General features: G+C 47.2%; 1 protein-coding gene across 1 annotated transcript in view; it reads right to left on the bottom strand.

Annotated features, from left to right (window-relative positions):
• The window catches only part of LOC138262396 (vomeronasal type-2 receptor 26-like), a 120,253-nt gene that overhangs the window by 18,533 nt on the left and 81,440 nt on the right, over positions 1–20,280 (bottom strand). Inside the window, exon 5 of the mRNA XM_069212298.1 lies at positions 5,806–5,929. Within this exon, the coding sequence (XP_069068399.1) occupies positions 5,806–5,929 (124 nt within the window). The remainder of the gene's footprint in view (positions 1–5,805; positions 5,930–20,280) is intronic.

Below are 20,280 nucleotides of genomic sequence, written 5' to 3' on the forward strand. Positions count from 1 at the left end.
GAAACTTGCAAAATGTTTGTGGAAGGATTTAAATATTCTTTTAGAAATAGTGGTTTCAGCTGATTTATGGATTGAATGCGAACTGAGTGTTGATTGGCCGACAAGAGAGCCTCACAAGATCTTGTTACAGGTGCACTGTCTCCTGAAGTGATGAAGCTATTATAAAGTGTTTGAATTTTTGAAACTGAGAATTTCCCGTAAGGATATTGATTGTCAGAGAATTGATAGGACAGCTCAGGAAGCAAAGGAGTCAATACATGCGTATTATGAAATGCTATTGCATGCATTCAAGCACTATAGTGGTACAGAACCAATTGAGCCCAAAGGCATGATTCTTCTTGTGTTCAGGTTTGTGCAGGGGTTGAGATCTGAAATTGGTAACATTACTATGAGTCACTTCATTTGCTGGCAAGCAAAACCTGTTGATAAAGTATTGCATATTGGTAAATATTGCAGTGACAAAATTGACATGAAGCAGAAAAGATTGAAAGAAAAAGCAATGGTGGTGCAGACTAGAGCAGCACAATCAGGGATCCAGGGAATTACGCAACAGGGAAACATGCAGGTGTCTCCGGTTCAGGGACAAGCTAGAGGAAGAGGACATGGTGGTGTTGGAAATGGAAATCATGTTGATTTGAATGCTAATGTTAATTCAGGAGATATGTAGACATGAAGAAAATGTTACCTTATCATGTGAGCGGGGGTCTTGGACACTGGAATCTGGAATGTCCTTTGATGATGCCAGAAGGTGTTGTGCAGATGAATGAACATAATCTTTTTCCAAATTTGAGAGGACAGAGAAATTGAAATTCTAATGTAAATATTCAGAATATGAATATTCAAATGCAGATTCCTCAAAAGCAAATTCCCCACAGCAAGTGGCACGTTTTCAAGTGCCAATACAGCAAATTCAATAGCAGATGCAAATGATGCAAAAGCAGCAGCAAATGCAAATACCTCAAGCTCCAATGGAACAGCAGCGGGTAGCAGTTCCTCAGCAGAACATGGGTCAAAGGTTAAATCAAAATGCTCAGCACTTGATAATACAGTACCCATTGCACAGTGAGGATGAATTGAGTGATGAAACAGTGAGTGAGAGTTTGAATGAAGAAGAATGCCTGCCAGCAGCTTCATTGGAGGTGGATCAGAGTGGTCTCTAGGTAAATGGAACAGTTATGGGTCATGAAGTTTCATTCATGGTTTACACAGGAGCTACACGCTCTATTGTCAGAACTGCAGAAGTGCCACTTTCTGGAGAACAGTACAGGTTGTCGGAGTAACGAATCAATCCCTGACAAATACGATTACTGCTTTGATTCCTGTTAAAATTGGTAATTTTGAAGGCATGCACAAATTTGTAGTTTGCGACTCAAGTCCACTATGTCTGCTGGGAAGAGATTTGTTATGCAAATTAAGATGTTCAATTACTTGCACAAATGATGGAATTGCCATCCAAACACATAGTGATGATGAAGAGTCATGCATATCAATTGGCAGTAATCTAATTAATGAAACATTCTCATTGATTACTCTTTTTCCTTTTATTTACAGTAAGAGACCTGCCAAGTGATCTACAAGATACAGTCATTTTAAAAGTTTGGGATCATTCTGGAAAATATATTGGTCTAATTAAAGAAGAGGAACCAGTCAAAGTCACAGGATTTGAGAAAAATGAATGATATAGTGGTCAAATGTTGTTGAGTGGTACCCAATCCAGTAGTGCTTTTGTTCCGAATTCTGGGTGACTTAGAATGGTTCACAGTAGTGGACTTGTCACATGCATTTTTCTCAGTGCCTCTACATGAGGATAGCCAGTTTCTCTTTAGTTTTAAATTCGGAAATGGTGTGTATTTCTGGTGTAGAATTCCACACAGGTTTTTAGAATCCCCGTAAATTTTTAATCAAGTTTTGAAGAAGAATTTGGAAGCATTGTAAATGCCTTTCCAACCTACATTTGTTCAGTACATTGATGACTTAATGATTGTTTCAAAGACTTGAGAAGCATGCAGGCAAGATACTATCATCTGGGTGAAAATGGACATAAATTGACTCCAGCAAAATTACAGTATTGTCAGAAAGAGGTGAAGTAATTGGGACATCAAATAGAGAAAGGTGCAAGGAATGTGTCCAGAGAAAGGGTTACAGCTATATTGCAAGTTAACCCTCCTGTTACTCAAAGAGATATCAGGGTGTTTTGGGAATGGTAAGTTGCTGTCACCAATGGATTTCTAATTTTTCAGTTATTTCTAAGCCTTTGCAAAGATTGACCATCAAATAAATTACTGATCTAGTGCCCCTGGATGAACCTTGTGTGAAAGCTTTTACAGAGTTGAGAGAGAGTCTGTGCAGATCTCCAACTCTGGGAATGCCTCACTACACAAAACCATTTTCACTGTTTTGTCATGAACGTGATTGTTGTTCTCCTTCTGTCCTAACACAGGTACATGGTGGTGTAAATCATCCTGTCGCATATTTTTCAGCTACATTGGATCCAGTTGCTGACACTTTACCAGGCTGCTTGATCAGGTTCCTGTGGTTGGTACTAGTCTTGCCCAAAGTGAGAGCATTGTGATGGAACATCCTTTAACTGTTCTGGTCCCTCACTCAGTTGAGGTCTTGCTTACCAGTTCCAAAACTCTATGTCTGACAAATGCTTGGTTGACTCTTTCTGAGTTACTGATTTTGGGAATCCTGGAAGGCACTCTGAGAAGGTGCAGGGTACTTAGTCCTGCTACCTTGTTACCTATAGACACTTCTGAATCTGAAAATGTAAATGAAGTGGAACATGACTGCTTGGATGTTACTGAACTGTGCACCAAACCCAGACCTGATATTCAGGATACTCTGTTAGAGAAAAATGACCAAATAGTTTATGTTGATGGTTCCTGTTTAAGAGACAATGCAGGAACATTGAGATTTGGTTCTGCTGTGTGCACCATCTCTGGTGTACACAAAGCTTCTTGGCTTCAAGTAGTATTTCATGCACAAGTGGCTAATTTCCATTTCTATTTCTTCCATCCTCTATTTATTTTTTATCCTTTGTAATTGTATAAATCTATATAATTTGTAAAATCCGATTATACAAATGAGACATACAACCAGATTGACAACATAACTGATACTCATGAGAACTTAAGACCAAGATCAAAAAGGGGCAAGTTTTTCAGAAATAATTGGAGATATATTTGGAGCAATTTTTCCTTCTGTAGGAGTTGTTCTGAATGGCATGTAGATAAGAAAACTGTAGATAAGAAAACTGTAAACCTTTGTGGACAACATTTTAACAGATTTTTCTAGAGCAATACTTCTCTTTGATACAGAAATGGCTGCGGTACATGTAATGGTTCTTCAGAACCATGTTGCGTAAGACATTCTTTTAGCAAAAGAGGGCGGAGTCTGTTGGATGCTTAGGGTGCAACATTGTTGCACATTTATCCCAAACAGTAAAGAAATTAAAAACTGCATTACAAATTTGACAAATTTGAATTCCGACTTAAAGGACTTTAATTCAAATGGGAAATTGGCTGGAAAATCGTGATCAGGGTGCTTTGGGAATGATACTGAAACCATTATTAAAAGTGGTTGTATGTCTCATTTGTATATGATTTTAACAGTTCAGTTACTTTAGGCCCAACTTTAGTGAGTTGTTGCCCTTTTCCATGCTCCTGGTGCTGACTGCTGAAGACCTGCTGTTCTTGTGCTCAGCTTATGAAGACTCTGCTAGCTACTGTCTCATTTAGAAGTGCAACCAATGTGCATTTGTTTTTCTTTTGCAAATTTTCCCTTAGAGATTCAAGCACATATTTTTGTTAGTGCCATAGTTAGATGTTTTCCAAATTATTTTTTGTCTTATTTTGTGTTTGTGCAGTTGCAAAGCCAAACCTCAAACATGTTTTTTGAATTAGAGTTTGGTGGTTAGGATGTCTGACCCAATAACTAGATCACATGTTTATTAATTGATTGTGATTGATTCAACTACACAAATAATGACGTTTATTGCTATTTCTCAAATAATTGCTCTTATAAGATTGAGATTCTTCAGAATTGGACAGTCTGTGTTGTTTCTGTATTGCTATCATTTGGTTTTAGGCTTCATTTATGTGACCTTAGCATTGTTAATATAAGTGCTATAAATGTTAAAACTTTACTAAATTGGTGAGTATACATTTTTGACTCCTCATTGAATATTGTTGTTGTATATGGCTATTGGTTCTCATTGTTTGATTTGATGATCTTATTGATGATCTTATTACTCCTGTCTGAGTCAAAAGATTTGAGTTGAACTCTGAGGGTGGTAGATGCCACTGCCCTATTATGTGTCACATTAGCCTAATTTAGGAGGTCACACGTCCACACTGGTCAGCTTTGGGTGCTGTGTCACACTTGTATGCATGTGCTTCTGCTATTGAAGGAAGTGATTTGACAGAAACTCACTTTGCAAGTTTTTATGGATCTTGTTCTTTTACACAATACTCTACCCCTCGTTTAGAGGGCAGTGGTAGTGTGAGAAATATGCTATAACTACCCCACTTACTGATTTTGTTTTAATTGTTTAATACTGCATAAGAAATGTTGTAATACCACAAGGTAATTCAGGCAGTATACCTCCGATGCACTGCCCAGACTTCAATGCAGGACCGGCTTTTGGACGGTATGTGCGGTGCGACCACACCGGGTGCTGGCCTCAGGGGGGTGCTGTGGTTACAATAACTTCCGAACTTGCGATTTAAAAGCACCCGCTGAAAAGTTCCTTGTGCATTTAGCCTTCACAAAAAAAAAAAAAATGTCAAGGTACCTCTTGTGATTAATGTTCCTGCTAGAGAGAGAGATGGGAGTTTTGCCTAGTGGCAGCTTTGACTCCACATAAAGTAGCAAGGAGGATTAATATGCCTGCTGCAAAAAACAGAACTATGGGGCATATTTACGAAAAGTGGTGCTGCACACAGTGCAGCACCACTTTTCTTGCACCCCTTAGCACCTCCCCTAACACCACCATATGTGCATCATTTTTAAAATTCGGTGCACTATGGTGGTAGTTAGGGGACTAGAGTCAGAATTGTTTGCACTGGTCTGGCACTTTGCAGAATTTGCGTCAAAAATGTTGATGCTAATCTTGCAAAGCACCCAGAGGCCCATTGTAACCAATGGAAGCCTCCTTTTAATGCCTGCCCTGAGCACGTGTTAAAAGTGCCTGAAAAAATGACGCAAAGAATGCCCCTTTTGCATACATTGGCCCTCATTCCAACCCTGGCGGTCATAGACCGCCAGGGTGGCTGTCCACGGAAGCACCGCCAACAGGCTGGCGGTGCTTCATGTGGTATTCCAACAGCCGCGGTCGCCCAGCCGGGTCCGGCGGTTTCCCGCCGGATTAGCCCCGGCTGGGAGAATCCTCCATGGCGGTGCTGCAAGCAGCGCTGCCATGGTGATTCCGACCCCCTCCCGCCAGCCTGTTTCTGGCGGTTTTCACCGCCAGAAACAGGATGGCGGGAACGGGTGTCGTGGGGCCCCCTAACAGGGCCCCAGCATGAAATTGCGACGGGTGCAACTGCACCCGTCGCACCCCTGCAACACCGTCGGCTCCATTCGGAGCCGGCTTCTGTGTTGCAGGGCCTTTCCCGCTGGGCCGGCGGGCGCTCCCTTGGCGGGCGCCCGCCGGCCCAGCGGGAAAGTCTGAATGGCCCCCGCGGTCTTTTGACCGCGGAGCGGTCATTTGGTGGCGTAAGTTTGTCAGGCGCCGACCGCCGCCCGCCAAACTTAGAATGACCCCCATAGATCGGTCTCTTAGTTTGTGTGAAATGTACATACCTGTTTGATTTGAAATTTCCCCTTCTCCACACGGGCTGCACGAGTAACAACATACTTGTTTCTCTGGTTCAGGGATTTTTCTGAATCCGGGAAAGCAGCTTGGATTGCAAATTGAGATAGGAGTCTGCGAAGTGAAATGTAAGACATTTCAAGAAAAGTAAAACATTAAGGTGGTTTCATGATACTTCCAGAGTCTCACCAATACGTTGAGCAAAAAGCATGCTCATTTATTTATTAATTGATTTCCTTTGTTGTTATATCGCAAACATAAATGATAATTGTGGTCAAATAAAACATGAACACAGCAAGTCAGGTGAAATACATTCATCATGAAAAACTAAAACTATCAACGTCAAGCAGAGGAATAACCACGTTTATCGATCTGCGACAGCCAATAAAATGGAACGTGTATAGAAAAACATGAAACAAACGATACTGAAAAATAGCAAAAAACACATATTGTACCTAATATTACAATTACTTTTGAGAACATAGCCAAAAAAGTCCTCCTAAACATTGTTTCACGATCCTTTCACTTATGTAACACTCCTCCAAAGACATAAGATGTCGATCTCCTGGGTCGAACAGACCATATCCAATTTAGTCTTTCTACTATTGCACTTATTTGATGCTCTTCCAAACTATGAAATTGTGCACGGCTCAAAGCTTCCAATCTAGCAGTAGATCCATAACGAGTGATATCATTAAAAACAACTGCCAATTACTTTGTTACAGTATTAAAGAACACTACAACAAACAATGTTAATCTTAACAAAAATACTACCCCCCCCACTCCTGAAGGTCTCACCACTGCAAAAGTACTAACAAGTGAAGAAAGATTGTCTGATCATCTTCATACCTATTGAATCTATATGCAGAAAAGTGTTCAGGGTTTATTTTTTTTGACTGTGAAGACCAGTGTTTCAAAAGCTGGCAAGTTAGGGCCTGATATGCAAAAAACTGCTATATTTTACACTTTGATTAGTCAGTTATACATTGTACAAAGGACACATTTTGGGACTAAGCCTTCAGGAAAATTTCCCCCACTTACACCTGAATCAGAACTGCATCATAGGCATTCAAATGACCATTGGGCAGCCCAAGTTAAGCCTACATGATAAAGAGAAAAGGCAAGTTCACTTTGCAATCAAACGGCTAGATTGAACTCTTCTGTAAATCAACTGTAAGTGTGCATTAAAATGTTAAGCACAGTCTCTTTTTGTTTGTATCTGGAACTGAGACATTTTTCAGGACTGGAATGAGGTCCACAAATGACATAGGCGACATTTCCAATTCACCCAGTTTCAACCAAAGTAAGGGATGATAATAACTCTGTTAGGAATAGATGAAAATTGGAAAGGGGATGAGATAATGGAGACACTGGTTTGGAAATTATGCCAACAACAGCCAGTGATGGTTTCAAACTACAATTCTGTAATCTAGATAGGACAATGGGACAAAAAATATTTATCAGCATCTTGCAAACACACCTATATTAACAAGCAGAACAAGAATGAGTATGCCATCAGATTACCTCTCGCCTGGCTGGGAATTGACGTGCCTAGCCCTGATTCTACCAGATAACAGACTCAAAGCGAGAACACCGAGGAGAGGAAGCCGTCACCTGTGAGCTACCACTTAGTGCCTCTATCCTACCGCACAGTGCCATTCATTTCATTTAGCAGTGTTCATTAAAAGACAACATTCTAACTGTGGAGGCCTCTCTGGAATGCTGTGGACAAGATGAGAACGCTTACTATGAGTTCTCGCCAGCTTTTCGAAATTTGTCTTCAGTGTCCTCGTATGTTCAAAATCACTTACAATGGTAGCGTTTTGTCATGGGACCCCCTTATGCCAAGAGTGATATACAACATGCCAAAACCAGAATCTTGCCACTGACGCTGCCCATACCACGGGTGACCCTATATGTGAAAAAATTACATCCAGTATGTTGAAACCAGAATTACCGATGGGTTGTTTCACCAACCCTACACCTATCCAATATGCATGGCTGCCCTCTCTGAGACAAGGAATTAACCTCCAACATGTCCGAAATCAGAATTTACTTTCAATGTGTCAGGGTCTTCATTTTGCTATGGGTGTCCTCCCTTATGGCTAGAATTATCCCAATATTATCCCCAATATGCCAGTGACACAGCATGTTACATCGGGCGTTCCCATAGACCAAGAATCATCTAAAGTATGATAAGGCCAGCAGCAGACACCCAAGCACAAAACCTGCGAACAAACACACTGTTCCTCTCACTCATTCTCACTCCCTTTTTCATTCACTAGTTCTACCCTCACTCTAAGTCACGCTCTCTAACTCACTCACTCTGACTCATACTCAGTCCCACTCACACACGTGTACTCACACACTCACTGAATTTCACTCACATTCACAAACACCGTTCCACACGCTCTTTAACATTCACTGCCTCTCACCCACCGCTGCTGGTATACAGGGGGCTATGCTTTGTATTCCTGGTGTACAGGTGCTCTGCTTTAATAATTATGGGTCAGTAGTCCTCTCCATCCTTTGAGACCTGATGCAAATACACCTGCCACACAATTGATAGTTAAGCATGACTTGCTCCAGCTCCCTCTCATGCTCTCCCTTCTCTTGTTCATCTTAACTCAAACTCTTTTACTCACTTTCTCATTTTATCATGCACCAACTCACTCTCACTAGTCCTCACTCACGTTCACGCTCATTGACACTCTTACTCATAAATACACTCAGAAACATATAACTCCTGTATGCACAGAAAAACAACAGAGAGGTTTATTTTTATTTACCTTACTTCCTTTGCTGGAACCTCTTCTGTGAAAGCAGGGCAGTAACCCAGCACTGGACACTGGAACCAGCAAGACATGATTCTCAATGAGAAGCCAGAGAGAGCAGCAGGATCAGGATTGAGGGGCAGTCCCACCTGAAGCTCCCTATCAGCTTCTTGATAGGCCTGTAAATACAGCCCTATCTAAAGCTGGGACAGTGCTAAGGATCCTGCCCTGCTGTGCTCCTTCAATCTTTATTTGCCTCCGGGATGCTCTTATATCTCCTGTGGCACTCTAACAGATGTACTATGCTACCTAAGGCATGTCTGCTAAATGAAATGGATTGTGCTTGAGTGAAGGAATCATAGTTCATTTACACCCCTCAGACATGTGTATTCCAGGCATCAAACTACCATGCGCCATGGTTTAAACAGCATTCTGTAGATAGATCATGGCTCAGCCCTACTTTGTTTCTCTTCCTCCACCTCCTGTCATCAGGAGTCTAGGGAGCTGTCCTTTGCACTGGCAGTGTTTATGCATGCACATAAGCTGTTTTTCATGAGCACTACTACATTAAAACAATTAGCAGTGGGGCAAGAGGCAAGGGGCATTAAGTTGCGGCACAACGGTGGTAGGTCTCCATCTTGATGTTCCTGTTTATTAGCTGCCTCTGGTATTGAGGAGGGAGGCAGCAGAACCAAGGAAAGAATGAACAAGTGTGCCAGAGGGGACTGTGAAGCTTGTATGAACCAAAGAGAGCACAAGGTCAAATGATGAACTAGCTGTACGCGAAGTAAGATGAAAGAACTGGGATAAATTGCCAACCATCCCAGTTCCTATGTGAGTCTTATGAAGGAGTTCTATCCCTATCACCACAGAAGTCCTTCACGTAACCCCGAAGTGAGGAATCACATAGTTCTCATAGTAGTTTCTATGTCCCCTCTGTTCCAAGTCAGAACCCTGGATATTGGACTGTACATACTATAGTCTGCCGCTCTTCCTTCCTAATCCCGCTACACATTTTCTTATTTGCATGTAAAATGGGTTTAGCAGCTACATTTAAAGTTATTCTTAAAGTAATAGTGTTGATTAAAACATCGATTCGCTAACATCTGTCAGGAAACAAAAACAGAAAAATAGTTTTTTACAGTATAAACTTATGACTTAATCCTTTCCACCTGCTGAACATCTGTTAGAAATTGGGTTTCTGGTTGTCAGAGTATTCACCCTATACAAGCAGGCACCACAATCCTAGTCGAGGTAAGTCAGAAACACACTAAAAGATAACCTGTGCTCACCCTCTCATAGCTTGGCGAAGAGCAGTCAGGCTAATCTAAAGAGGCAAAGTGTAAAGAATTTGTGTCACAACACACAGTAACATAGTGAAAACACCACAAAAAGACTCCGCACTAGGATAGACAAATAGACGACAATGTTATAAATAAAACAAAACCAATATGACAAACATCCAATAAGTAGAAGTCGAGTTATGAATTTTGAAATAATAAGAGTTCTAGTCCTTAGAAGCAATAAGCACCAATGGGGCTGTTAGAAATGGGGTCTTTGGTTGGCAGTCAGGTTACCCCATGTCCAAGCAAGGATCCTCACTCTAGTCAGGTTAAGTCACACGCAATCCAAATTATCCTGTGCCCACCCTCTGGTAGCTTGGCACTGAGCAGTCAGGCTTAACTTAGAAGGCAATATGTAAATTATTTGTGCAATAATTCATACAATAACATCATAAAGCACCAAAAAAATACACCACACAGTGTTTCGAAAAATATATAATACTTATCTGATAAGATGCAGGTTAAAACGATTAAAATGCAATAAGTAAATGTTGAGATATCACTGAAAAGTGATATCAAGGCCCTTATTATGACATTGGTGGTAAGTCCTGCTTACCGCCATGCCGACCACTGCCAACATGCCGCCGGCGCGGCGGATTACCGCTTCCCATATTATGACACACACATAGCAATCCATCACTATACAGACACACACAAAAGTCCGCCAGACCAAAGGTCAGTGATAAACTGGCGGTATCAAAACCCACACCGTTACACAAACAGAACTACGCCCACAGCATTATGACCCACGAATCACCACGGTAGACATTCAACTGCGGTAAACCATTGGCAGTGCATACAGCCATGGTGGAGGAAATCATCAGGGTAGAGACACAGCTATTTGGATCACAGGTGCAGCAGACATCCATCGCTAGGAAGAGTGAGCTATGGAGGAGAATCGTGGACAGGGTCAACACCATGGGACAGCACCGCAGAACAAGGGATGACATCAGGAAGAGGTGGAATGACCTACGGGGGAAGTGCGTACTGTGGTAGAAAGACACCAGGTAGCAGTACAGAGGACTGGCGGTGGACCCCCACAACTAACAACATGGGAGGAGCAAGTCTTGGCAATCATGCATCCTGCGGGCCTGACAGGAGTAGCAGGAGGACTGGTAATACTTTAGTATTTACTTTAATACTTTCATCTGTGGTTCTAAAAATTCTGGACCCATGTAATTTACTTTGCCACAGCAGTACGATTTTAGTATCAAAAGACCGATAATGACTAGTACACTAAGCATGAGCATTTTCGTTCAATTCCAGCAGCGTTTTCACCTCGAAATCGCCATTTTCGTCCTGCACTCGTGGCTCCCATTTTATACACGGCAGCCATTTTTAAAAAGTTGCCCTCACATAGGCTTATAATACAGTCAGATTTGATTCCAAGGACACGTACACCTTGATTGACTTTTCTCTGACCTGGGCAAGCTGGAACCATTGCCTCAGGCCAAACCTGTTTGGTCAGTCCCTCTCCCAGTGGCCGAATCAGATAGCATCAAGGCACACCAGGCCATAAAACCCTTATTATCGCTCACACACCCTGCCTAACTTGCTCACACCTGCACCTGCTCTTTTCTTCTTCTTACTTTACGAGGGGTAGGTGCCCGTTTTTATTAGGGGTCCACACTTATCTGATGTAAAATACTAGGCCTTGCCGGGTAATTTATTATGGGTTGGATGACATGAAATATGAGGTTTCATCATGACACTATTTTTTCCTTTGTAGTGAAAACATGTGACTGACCAACCAAAATGTCAAGAATGTTTGCCTGAAGCTTAAAAAACTGTATATAAGGAAACCTGACTTTGCATTGAAACACAGTCTCCTGAGAACATACAAACCGTGCTGTTGTACTTCTAGGACGCTTGTTACTTGGCTGCAGCCAATAAATTCGATCTTTGACTTCACCTAGAAGACTCTGAGTTTCTGTGGTCTGAATCAGGAAAGTACCCGAGGTCTTTGGGTGTACCCTGGCACCGCTGGGTTACCGGATCAGTACCGGTTCTGAAAAACCCAGTACCTCAGTTGGCGCTACCAGTGGTACCGGTCCAAGCCTGAGGTCCGTGGGGAGCTACCTGCATGCCATCACATAACCCCACCTTCACTCCCATCAATCAACCACCTCCCACACACCCCACCATCACAACCCACCCCTCCCAAAACCAAGCCTTGCATGCAACACAATGCATTGACACCCATCACAGACCTACATGGACAACTATCACTAAAGCATGCACACTAGAGACCATCACCTAGCCCACCAAATAATTACTCACACAAGGCAAAGCTGCCAGGGCAATAACAACCATACAGGGCAACACACCCATGCACAAGATGTCACATGCAGAAACTATAACACTGCTATTACATCCCCACAGGTCCCCCATCCAACGTCACCGGAGAGGAGGTGCCAGCAACATCCAGTCCCCCCACAGAACAGGCCCACGGTGATGACAGCAGCTCTTGACGCCTGGATCTGGATGACCAACCTGGCCCATCAGGGACCTCCGGACAGTCGGTTACCCAGGCACAGTACCATACCACCACAGAGCCTCCCCCCTCAGGAAATACCACCACAGCACCCACCCATCGGGCCCATACCTCTGTCCCCAGGACACGTCAATCAGCAGTGTGTCCACCACTACAGGGACCCCAGGACACCCCACAAACACAGGACAATCAGGGACCTGGGGTCAGTGGCAGTGGGCACATGGTTCAGGGGACAGAGGCACAGGACAACAGGGAAGCTAGGAGGACTGCTGTGTGACAGGGGGAGGACAGGCCCAGGGAACCGACTCTCCAGGAGGCACTCACCAACATCCTGGGACCTTACCACCATTCCCAGGAGACGATGGGCCAGATACTGGCCAATTTGCAGGAAACCCAGCAGCTGCAGGAGGGACAGTACCTGGAGATCAGGGAGGACCTGAGGGACATCCACACCACCCTGGTCACCATTGCAGGGGTGCTGGCAGACATGGCCAACACCATGAGGGAGGCAGTGGCACACCAATGGGCCCCTGACATTTGCCACACCGATGAACAGCCCTCTACCTCTGCTACTGCTAGTGGACAGGAAGTCCCGCCACAGGAACAACAGGCCACCAGCACCCCTCCCCCTGCAGAAGGAGAACCACCCCGCAAACTGCCCCTGCAATCCAGGCACAAGCCAGAGAACATTGCCAAGACCCCACCAGGAAATAAGACTCTCTTGAATGTCACCCTTGTGTCCCACTTTTTCACCCTGTCCACCATGAACTGCCATTGCTCCACATTCATATGCCCCCTTTGACAATACACCTGTGAAACAAATAGACTGGACTCTAGCCCGGACTATCCTCCATCAGCAACCCAGCCCATTGCACATCCCCGTCACTTATTATCACCTAAATAAACACCCTTTGAAAAAATACAAGTATGGGGTCTGTCAATTGATTGAACTATGTAGTCGTTTAACAAGCTGTGAACATTGCAATTCAACTGTACAGTAATGTATACATAGGAATGAACTGTAGTTGGCTTCAGTCAACACACCAGGAGCCAGAGTGGGGCACAGATATCTGAAAATAGAGATGCCAAAGGGTTCAGTAAGTGGCCATAGCAGTGTGAAAAACAGCCTGCCATGTACAATGTCCAACACAAAACTGTCAATGGAAGGTGAAGTTACAGTGTCCTACCTGTGTGTCTGTTGAATGCTGTTCTGTTGTCCTCATCCTCTGCCTCCTCTTCGTCACTGTCCACATAGTCCACTGCTGCCACACACTCATCTCCAGCCTCATCCTCCTGCAGAAAAGGTACCTGACGTCCCAAGGCAAGGTTGTGCAACATACAGCATGCCACGATGATCTGGCAGACCTTCTTGGGTGAGTAGCACAGGGAACCACCTCTTGGATCGAGGCACAGAAACCTGGCCTTCAGGAGGCCGAAGGTCCTCTTGATTATTCTTCTTGTTTGCCCATGGGCCTCTTTGTAATGTTCCTCTGCCCTTGTCCTGGAATTCTTCACAGGGGTCAGTAGCCATGAGAGGTTAGGGTAACTAGAGTCACCTGCAAATATCGAGGATACCTGTTAGCCAAACACTAACCCCCAGGGCCCACACCATACCCATACACCAACATATACAGGGTGGGAACCATGGACTCACCTATTAGCCATACCCTGTGCCTCTGTAGTTGGGTCATCACATTTGGGATGCTTCTATTCCTCAGGATAAAGGCATCATGCACAGACCCAGGATACTTTGCATTGACATGGGAGATGTACTGGTCCCCCAGGCATACTAGCTGCACTTTCATAGAGTGAAAGTTCTTTCGATTTCTGAACACCTGTTCATTTCTCCGGGGGGGGGGGGGCAAATGCAATATGTGCACCGTCAATAGCCCCCGTGGCCAAATCCTCAACCTGGGGGAAAACAATGTAGCTGCACATGTGTTTAATCAGGGCAGATCACACTTTGGTCAGCACTTTTGAAATCATTGGCTGTGACATTTCTGGTGCCAGGCCCACTGTCACTTGGAAGGAGCCAGTTGCCAAGAAATGGAGCACAGATAGGACTTGCACAAGAGGTGGTATCCCAGTGGGGTGACGGATAGCATATATCAGGTCTGGCTCCAATTGGGCACACGGGTCCATGAGTGCGGCCCTGTCAAGTCTGTAGGTGAGGATAATGTGCCTGTCCTCCATTGTTGCCAAGTCCACCAGGGGTCTGTACACAGGAGGATGTCTCCATCTCCTCTTCATCTGCAGCGGTTGTAATCTAGGGGACAAAACAGTGAGCGGCTGGTCAGTATTCTACATTTCCAAACTGTACACTCCATTGCATGATGTGACTGAAACAGTATGTTGTTGGATACGCCCAAATGGTGCCTATGTGTACTGTGACACAGTTAGGTGCCATGGCCTGCCCCCCCCCTTGAAATGGCGACCACCTGTCCTGTGTGGATGGACAGGTAGAAATGATGTAATGCTGCTGATGTTGTGCTCCATTGCGGGAGGCGGTCGAGTACCGCAGTGCAACTCCACATTGGGTGTCATTGGGCCTTGTGGGTTACAGTGGCCAATGATGATGTACGCCGACGGTGACAGTACGCACCGCTGCGGACGTGACCGCCATTTTCTATCTGTTCTCTCACTTGCTACTTGACCTTCAACAGGAGACGACCTACACTGCAAGTGCTGCTGTGACCTATGTCTGGAACCGACCATGGCTCGAGTCACTGGGGAAAGGGCCCCTGCCTTCACTGCTGCGGAGTTGGAGAGACTGGTGGATGGGGTCCTACCCCAGTACCGAATGCTGTATGGGCCTCCAGACCAGCAGGTGAGTACACTGTGAGCACGATGCATGGGGCATGAATGCATGGTGTGCTGTGTGTGAGGGTCTCGTGTAAGGGGAGTGGTGGTGGAAGGGTCCTGGGCAGTGAGCTGCATGTATGGTGGGCAATGTCTGTGCGTAAGGGGATGTGAAGGATATGGTGGGCCATGAGTGTAACAGGCCGGACGGTATGGCTGATACCTTTTTCTATGTTTATTTGTCTGCAGGTCAGCGCCCATCAGAAAAAGGGTACATGGCATGCCATCGCCAAGGATGTGCGGACCCTGGGGGTCTACGGCAGGCGGAGCACCCACTGTCGTAAACGGTGGGAGGACCTGAGACGCTGGGCACAGAAGACGGCGGAGGCCCAGCTGGGGATAGCCTCCCAGCGAGGAAGGGGTGCCTGTTAAACCCTGACCCCCCTGATATTCTGCATACTGGCGGTGGCCTATCTGGAGCTGGATGGGCGCTTCAGGGCATCTCAGCAGCCACAAGGGTGTGAGTGCAGTTTCCCATTATACTACTTGCGCTTGGTGGGGTGGTCTCCGGGTGGGGGATGTGGGCCTTTGGGTGCCCCAAGGCCAGGCCTTACATTGCAGGGTAGGTCCCATGTTGGGCAGGGGCTGATTAACCCCACCTCCTACAAAGCTAGTAGGGATCCACTACTGGGCAGGGGTCTGTGGGTGTGAGATATGCTTCTATTGGAGTTAGGTATTCCTGTCCTTGGGCTGGTGACTAGCATTGTGATTGGTAGTGCATTGCATAGTGCGTAGGCCTGTTCCCTGTGTGAGGGTGCTGTGTATGCCAATGGTGGTGTTGGTGCAGCCATTGACCAAGTATATCCTTTGTCCACCCCCTTTTTGTTTTGTCATCCTGTCCTTCTATGCATTAGCATAATCTGGTGGAGGAGCAGAGGCACCAGCGACAGAGGGAGCTGCATCCCACATGGTCCAGGAAGCCTAATCCACCAACGGTGAGGGCACCAGTGGGACGGAGCGTGAGAGGAGCACCACGTCGGAGACAGGAAGGGACAGTTCTGACAGCGATTCCTCCTCAGATGGAAGCTCCCTGGTGGTGGTGGGAACCTCTGTGGCCACCCCAACGACAGGTACAGCCGCCGCCCGTACCAGCACCGCCCTCCCAGCAGCCCATCAGCGTGTTTCCCGTGCCCGCTCACCCAGGAGGGTGGTCATCTCCTTCGCCACAGGCACCTCAGGCCCTGCCACAGTTAGCCCTGCTGCCCTGAGTGAGGAGGCTATTGACCTCCTGCGATCCATATCTGTTGGGCAGTCAACCATTGTGAATGCCATCCAGGGGTTGGTAGCCCAAATGTAACAGACAAATGCATTCCTGGAGGGCATTCACACTGGCATGGCGGCCCAACCGAAATCAATCAAGGCTCTGGCCTCCTCTCTGATGGCAGCCATTGTCCCTATCTCCAGCCTCCCCCGCCAACATCCTCTACCCAGACCCATTCCCCTGAACCCCAACCTATCCCAAGCACACATTCAGACCAGCATGCACCCAAGACAACACACAGGAGTGGCTCAGGCAAACACAAGCACCACCCATCATCCCATCGGCACTCACACATACACCATCCAGATGCAGACACACCAACATCAACTGCCTCCACTGTCTCCCTCCTCCTCCTCGTCCACACCCTCCCAGTAGCGCTCCACTCACACCTACATGCACTACATCCTCATCCACTACCGCCTTCACCATTACGCCTATCACTGCGCACCACTCACTGGCAGTCACCACCCCCACATCCGTGCACACGTACCCTGTGTCCTCTCCCACTGTGTCTGTGCCCCATCCTCCCAAGGTACCCAAACGCAGACATTCAGACACCCAACAGCCACCCACCTCACAACAGCATTCAGCCCATGCACCTGCACCCAAACACAGCAGACTGACACCTCCTACAACTACTCCCTCTTTCTCCATTCCCAGACCTTCACCCTCCTCCCGCCCCAGTGTCCCTAAGAAGCTTTTCCTCTCCGCGGTTGACCTCTTCCCTACCCCTGCCCCGTCCTTCATGTTGGACCAGGGTGGTCAGAACCCAGGTGAGCACCTCAGCCACCCAGTCCATGGCCACAGTAGTGTCGGCAGCTACTGCAGGTGGGAGAGGCTCCAGGGAATCAGCCATCAGCACTGACAGTGTGCCTGCACCAGCTGCCAAGGTGAAGGGCAAGGAGGCACCACCAGCTGCCAAGGGCAAGGGCAAGGAGACACCACCAGCTGCCAAGGGCAAGGAGGCACCACCAACTGGGAAGGACAAAGGGCTTGCCCCTGCAGGCAGGACAGACAGGAGGCCTGGTGCTGGGACTGACTCTGAGCCCCCACCACCAACCATGGCAGTTCAGCCATCCAAGACTGCAGGGGAAGGGCTGGAGCCTCTGCCCACCACTGGCATTCCCAACAACAGCACCGCCACCGGCAGCCCCAGTGAGCAGCCATCCGAACTGTAGGGGACGGGCAGGAGCCTCCCACCACCATTGCCAGCACCACCAGCAGCCCCAGTGGGCAGCCATCCGAGGCTGCAGGGGACGAGCAGGAGCCTCCCCCACCACTGATAGCTCCGCCAGCAGCTCCAGTGGACAGCCATCCGAGGCTCCAGGGGGCGGGCAGGGGCATCCCCCCACCAGTGCCTGCACAGCCAGCAGCCTCGCTACTGCCACCACTGAGCAGCCGTCACTGCTGGCAGGCAGTGTGTAGTCCTGCCTCCATGGACTGTAGTGCATCCTGGACCATGCAAATCCTGTGGGTGTGACACACAGGTGAGAGACTGTGACCTTGCACTCCCCAAGATTAGCATCACTGGGCACAAAGGTCCCTCCAGAACCAGTGGAAGAAGCCATCCACTCACTCCCTCCTTGCCGAAATGACGCACACTGGGCACAAGGCCCACTCCAGAACCAGTGGAAGAAGCCATCCACTCACCCCCTCCTTGCCAAAATGAAGCACACTGGGCACAAGGCCCCCTCCAAAACCAGTGGAAGAAGCCATCCACTAGAGAGACTGTGGCTTTGCACTCCCCAGGACCAGGCAGTGGGAAGACCACCCACTTGGGAGACTGTGGCTTTGCACTCCCCAGGGCCAAGCAGTGCGCAGACCACCCATGTGAGAGACTGTGGCTTTGCACTCCCCAGGACCAAGCAGTGGGCAGACCACCCCCTTGAGAGACTGTGGCTTTGCACTCCACAGGACATAGTGATGGGCATGTAGCCCCTTCCAGGACCAGTGGTGTTGTACCATCTTCCAACTGAGGTGCCCCCCATTCCCCGGTGTATTTTCGACCTGATGCCCCTGCGGTGTTCTCTCCATGTTGTTGCAGGAGTCAAGTGGGGCCTTGACCTATGTGATGTGGCCCTGTGGCCCATGGACATCCTGGACTCGGCTGTGTCCCTACATTTGTATATATGTATATACTATTTTGATTTTGATGCGCGAATTTCTAGATTTCTATCTTATTACACTCACTTTAATCATTTCCTTTTGTCCTTGCATTATTCCTGAGAGGTACGGGGTACATCTGTTTTCTTACTGCTTCTGCTTGTATGTCTGGGGTTGGGGGTGGGGGTGTTGCGTGAGTGTGTCACTCTCTTTTTCCTCCCTCCCTCCCTTGTGTGATAGGTGGCTGTACTCACCGTTGTTGTCTTTGCCGGCGTTGATGTTCATAGTGTAGAAGAAGATAGACAAGTATGGGGAACACTTGCAACTCGGGCTCCATGGTGGCGTGGTTCTTCCCTGTGTCTCCAGAGGCGAGTCCTTTGCCTTCTGTGTACTGTTTCCGCCGTGCCTTTTAATGTCGTTGGTACCCCCCTGAAAAGGAGGGGGATAGGATTGTTGTAATAGTGTGGGCGGTGCATTGTCTTCAGCCTGGCTGTTGGCGGTTACCGCCACAGTGCTTGTTGCTACCGCCGTGGCGGTCGGTGTGTTAAAGTGGCTGTCTGTGTTGGCGGATTCCGCCGTGGTCATATTTCCATTTTTGTTACCTCCGGCCTGTTGGCGGTATTACCACCGCTTTATCACCGACCACCAGGGTTGTAATGAGGGCCTAAGTGTCTTCAGTCTTTTAAAAGCAAACAAAGTCTCTTTCAAGCACAAAGTACCTGGTTCGCATGAACAATCCCTGCAAAGAACCCTAGAGGAGGAGAAACAAAGGGGTGTGTGTTGATTTCTCGGGCCGCACACGGCGATGCGTTGTTTAGTTTTCACGCCGGGTGGCTGTGCGTCGATTTCGGTGCTCAGTCGTGGATCCTCTTCGTCTTGCTGGGTTTTCAGACACCCCGGTGACAGTGAGTGTATTCCTGCGCTGGCAGGACAAAGTCAAAGGAGCTGCGAGATCTGGTGGGGGTTGCGTCACATTTTCTACTGCACGGCAGGTGCTGCGTCGATTCCTCTCTGGAAGTCGGGCTGCGTCGTTCTTACTCAACTGTGCGTCGATTTGGTGGGCCCTGCATCGAAGTTCCGGTCGCTACGCTGGCTCTGCGACGATCTTCTTGTTGCGAAGTCGGGCTGCCTTGTTCGGTTCGGCATGCAGTGAAAATTTCACTTCGGTGCAGGCTGTGCGTCATTTGTGGCAGGCTGTGTGTCAAATTTCACCGCACAAGGAGTCCTTCTTGAAGAAATGAAGTCTTTTTGGTCCTGAAACTTCAGGGAATGGGAGGCAAGCTCTATCCAAGCCTTTGGAGACCACTTCTTCACCACAGACAGAGTGCAGCAAGGCAGCAGAGCAACAGCAAGGCAGCAGTCCTTCACAGAAAGCAGACAGGTGAGTCCTTTGGGCAGCCAGGCAGTTCTTCTTGGTAGGATGCAGGTTCTGTTTATATACCCAAATGTGCCTTTGAAGTGGAGGAGACTTCAAAGAGTGGCTTAGAAGTGCACTAGGTCCCCTTTCAGTTCATTCCTGTCTGCCAGGGTCCCAGCAGGGGGTGTGGCAGTCCTTTGTGTGAGGGCAGGCCCTGCACCTTCCCAGCCCAGGAAGACCCATTCAAAATACAGATGTATGCAAGTGAGGCTGA

This window comes from Pleurodeles waltl, chromosome 10, assembly GCF_031143425.1.
Source record: "Pleurodeles waltl isolate 20211129_DDA chromosome 10, aPleWal1.hap1.20221129, whole genome shotgun sequence".
Lineage (NCBI taxonomy): Eukaryota > Metazoa > Chordata > Amphibia > Caudata > Salamandridae > Pleurodeles > Pleurodeles waltl.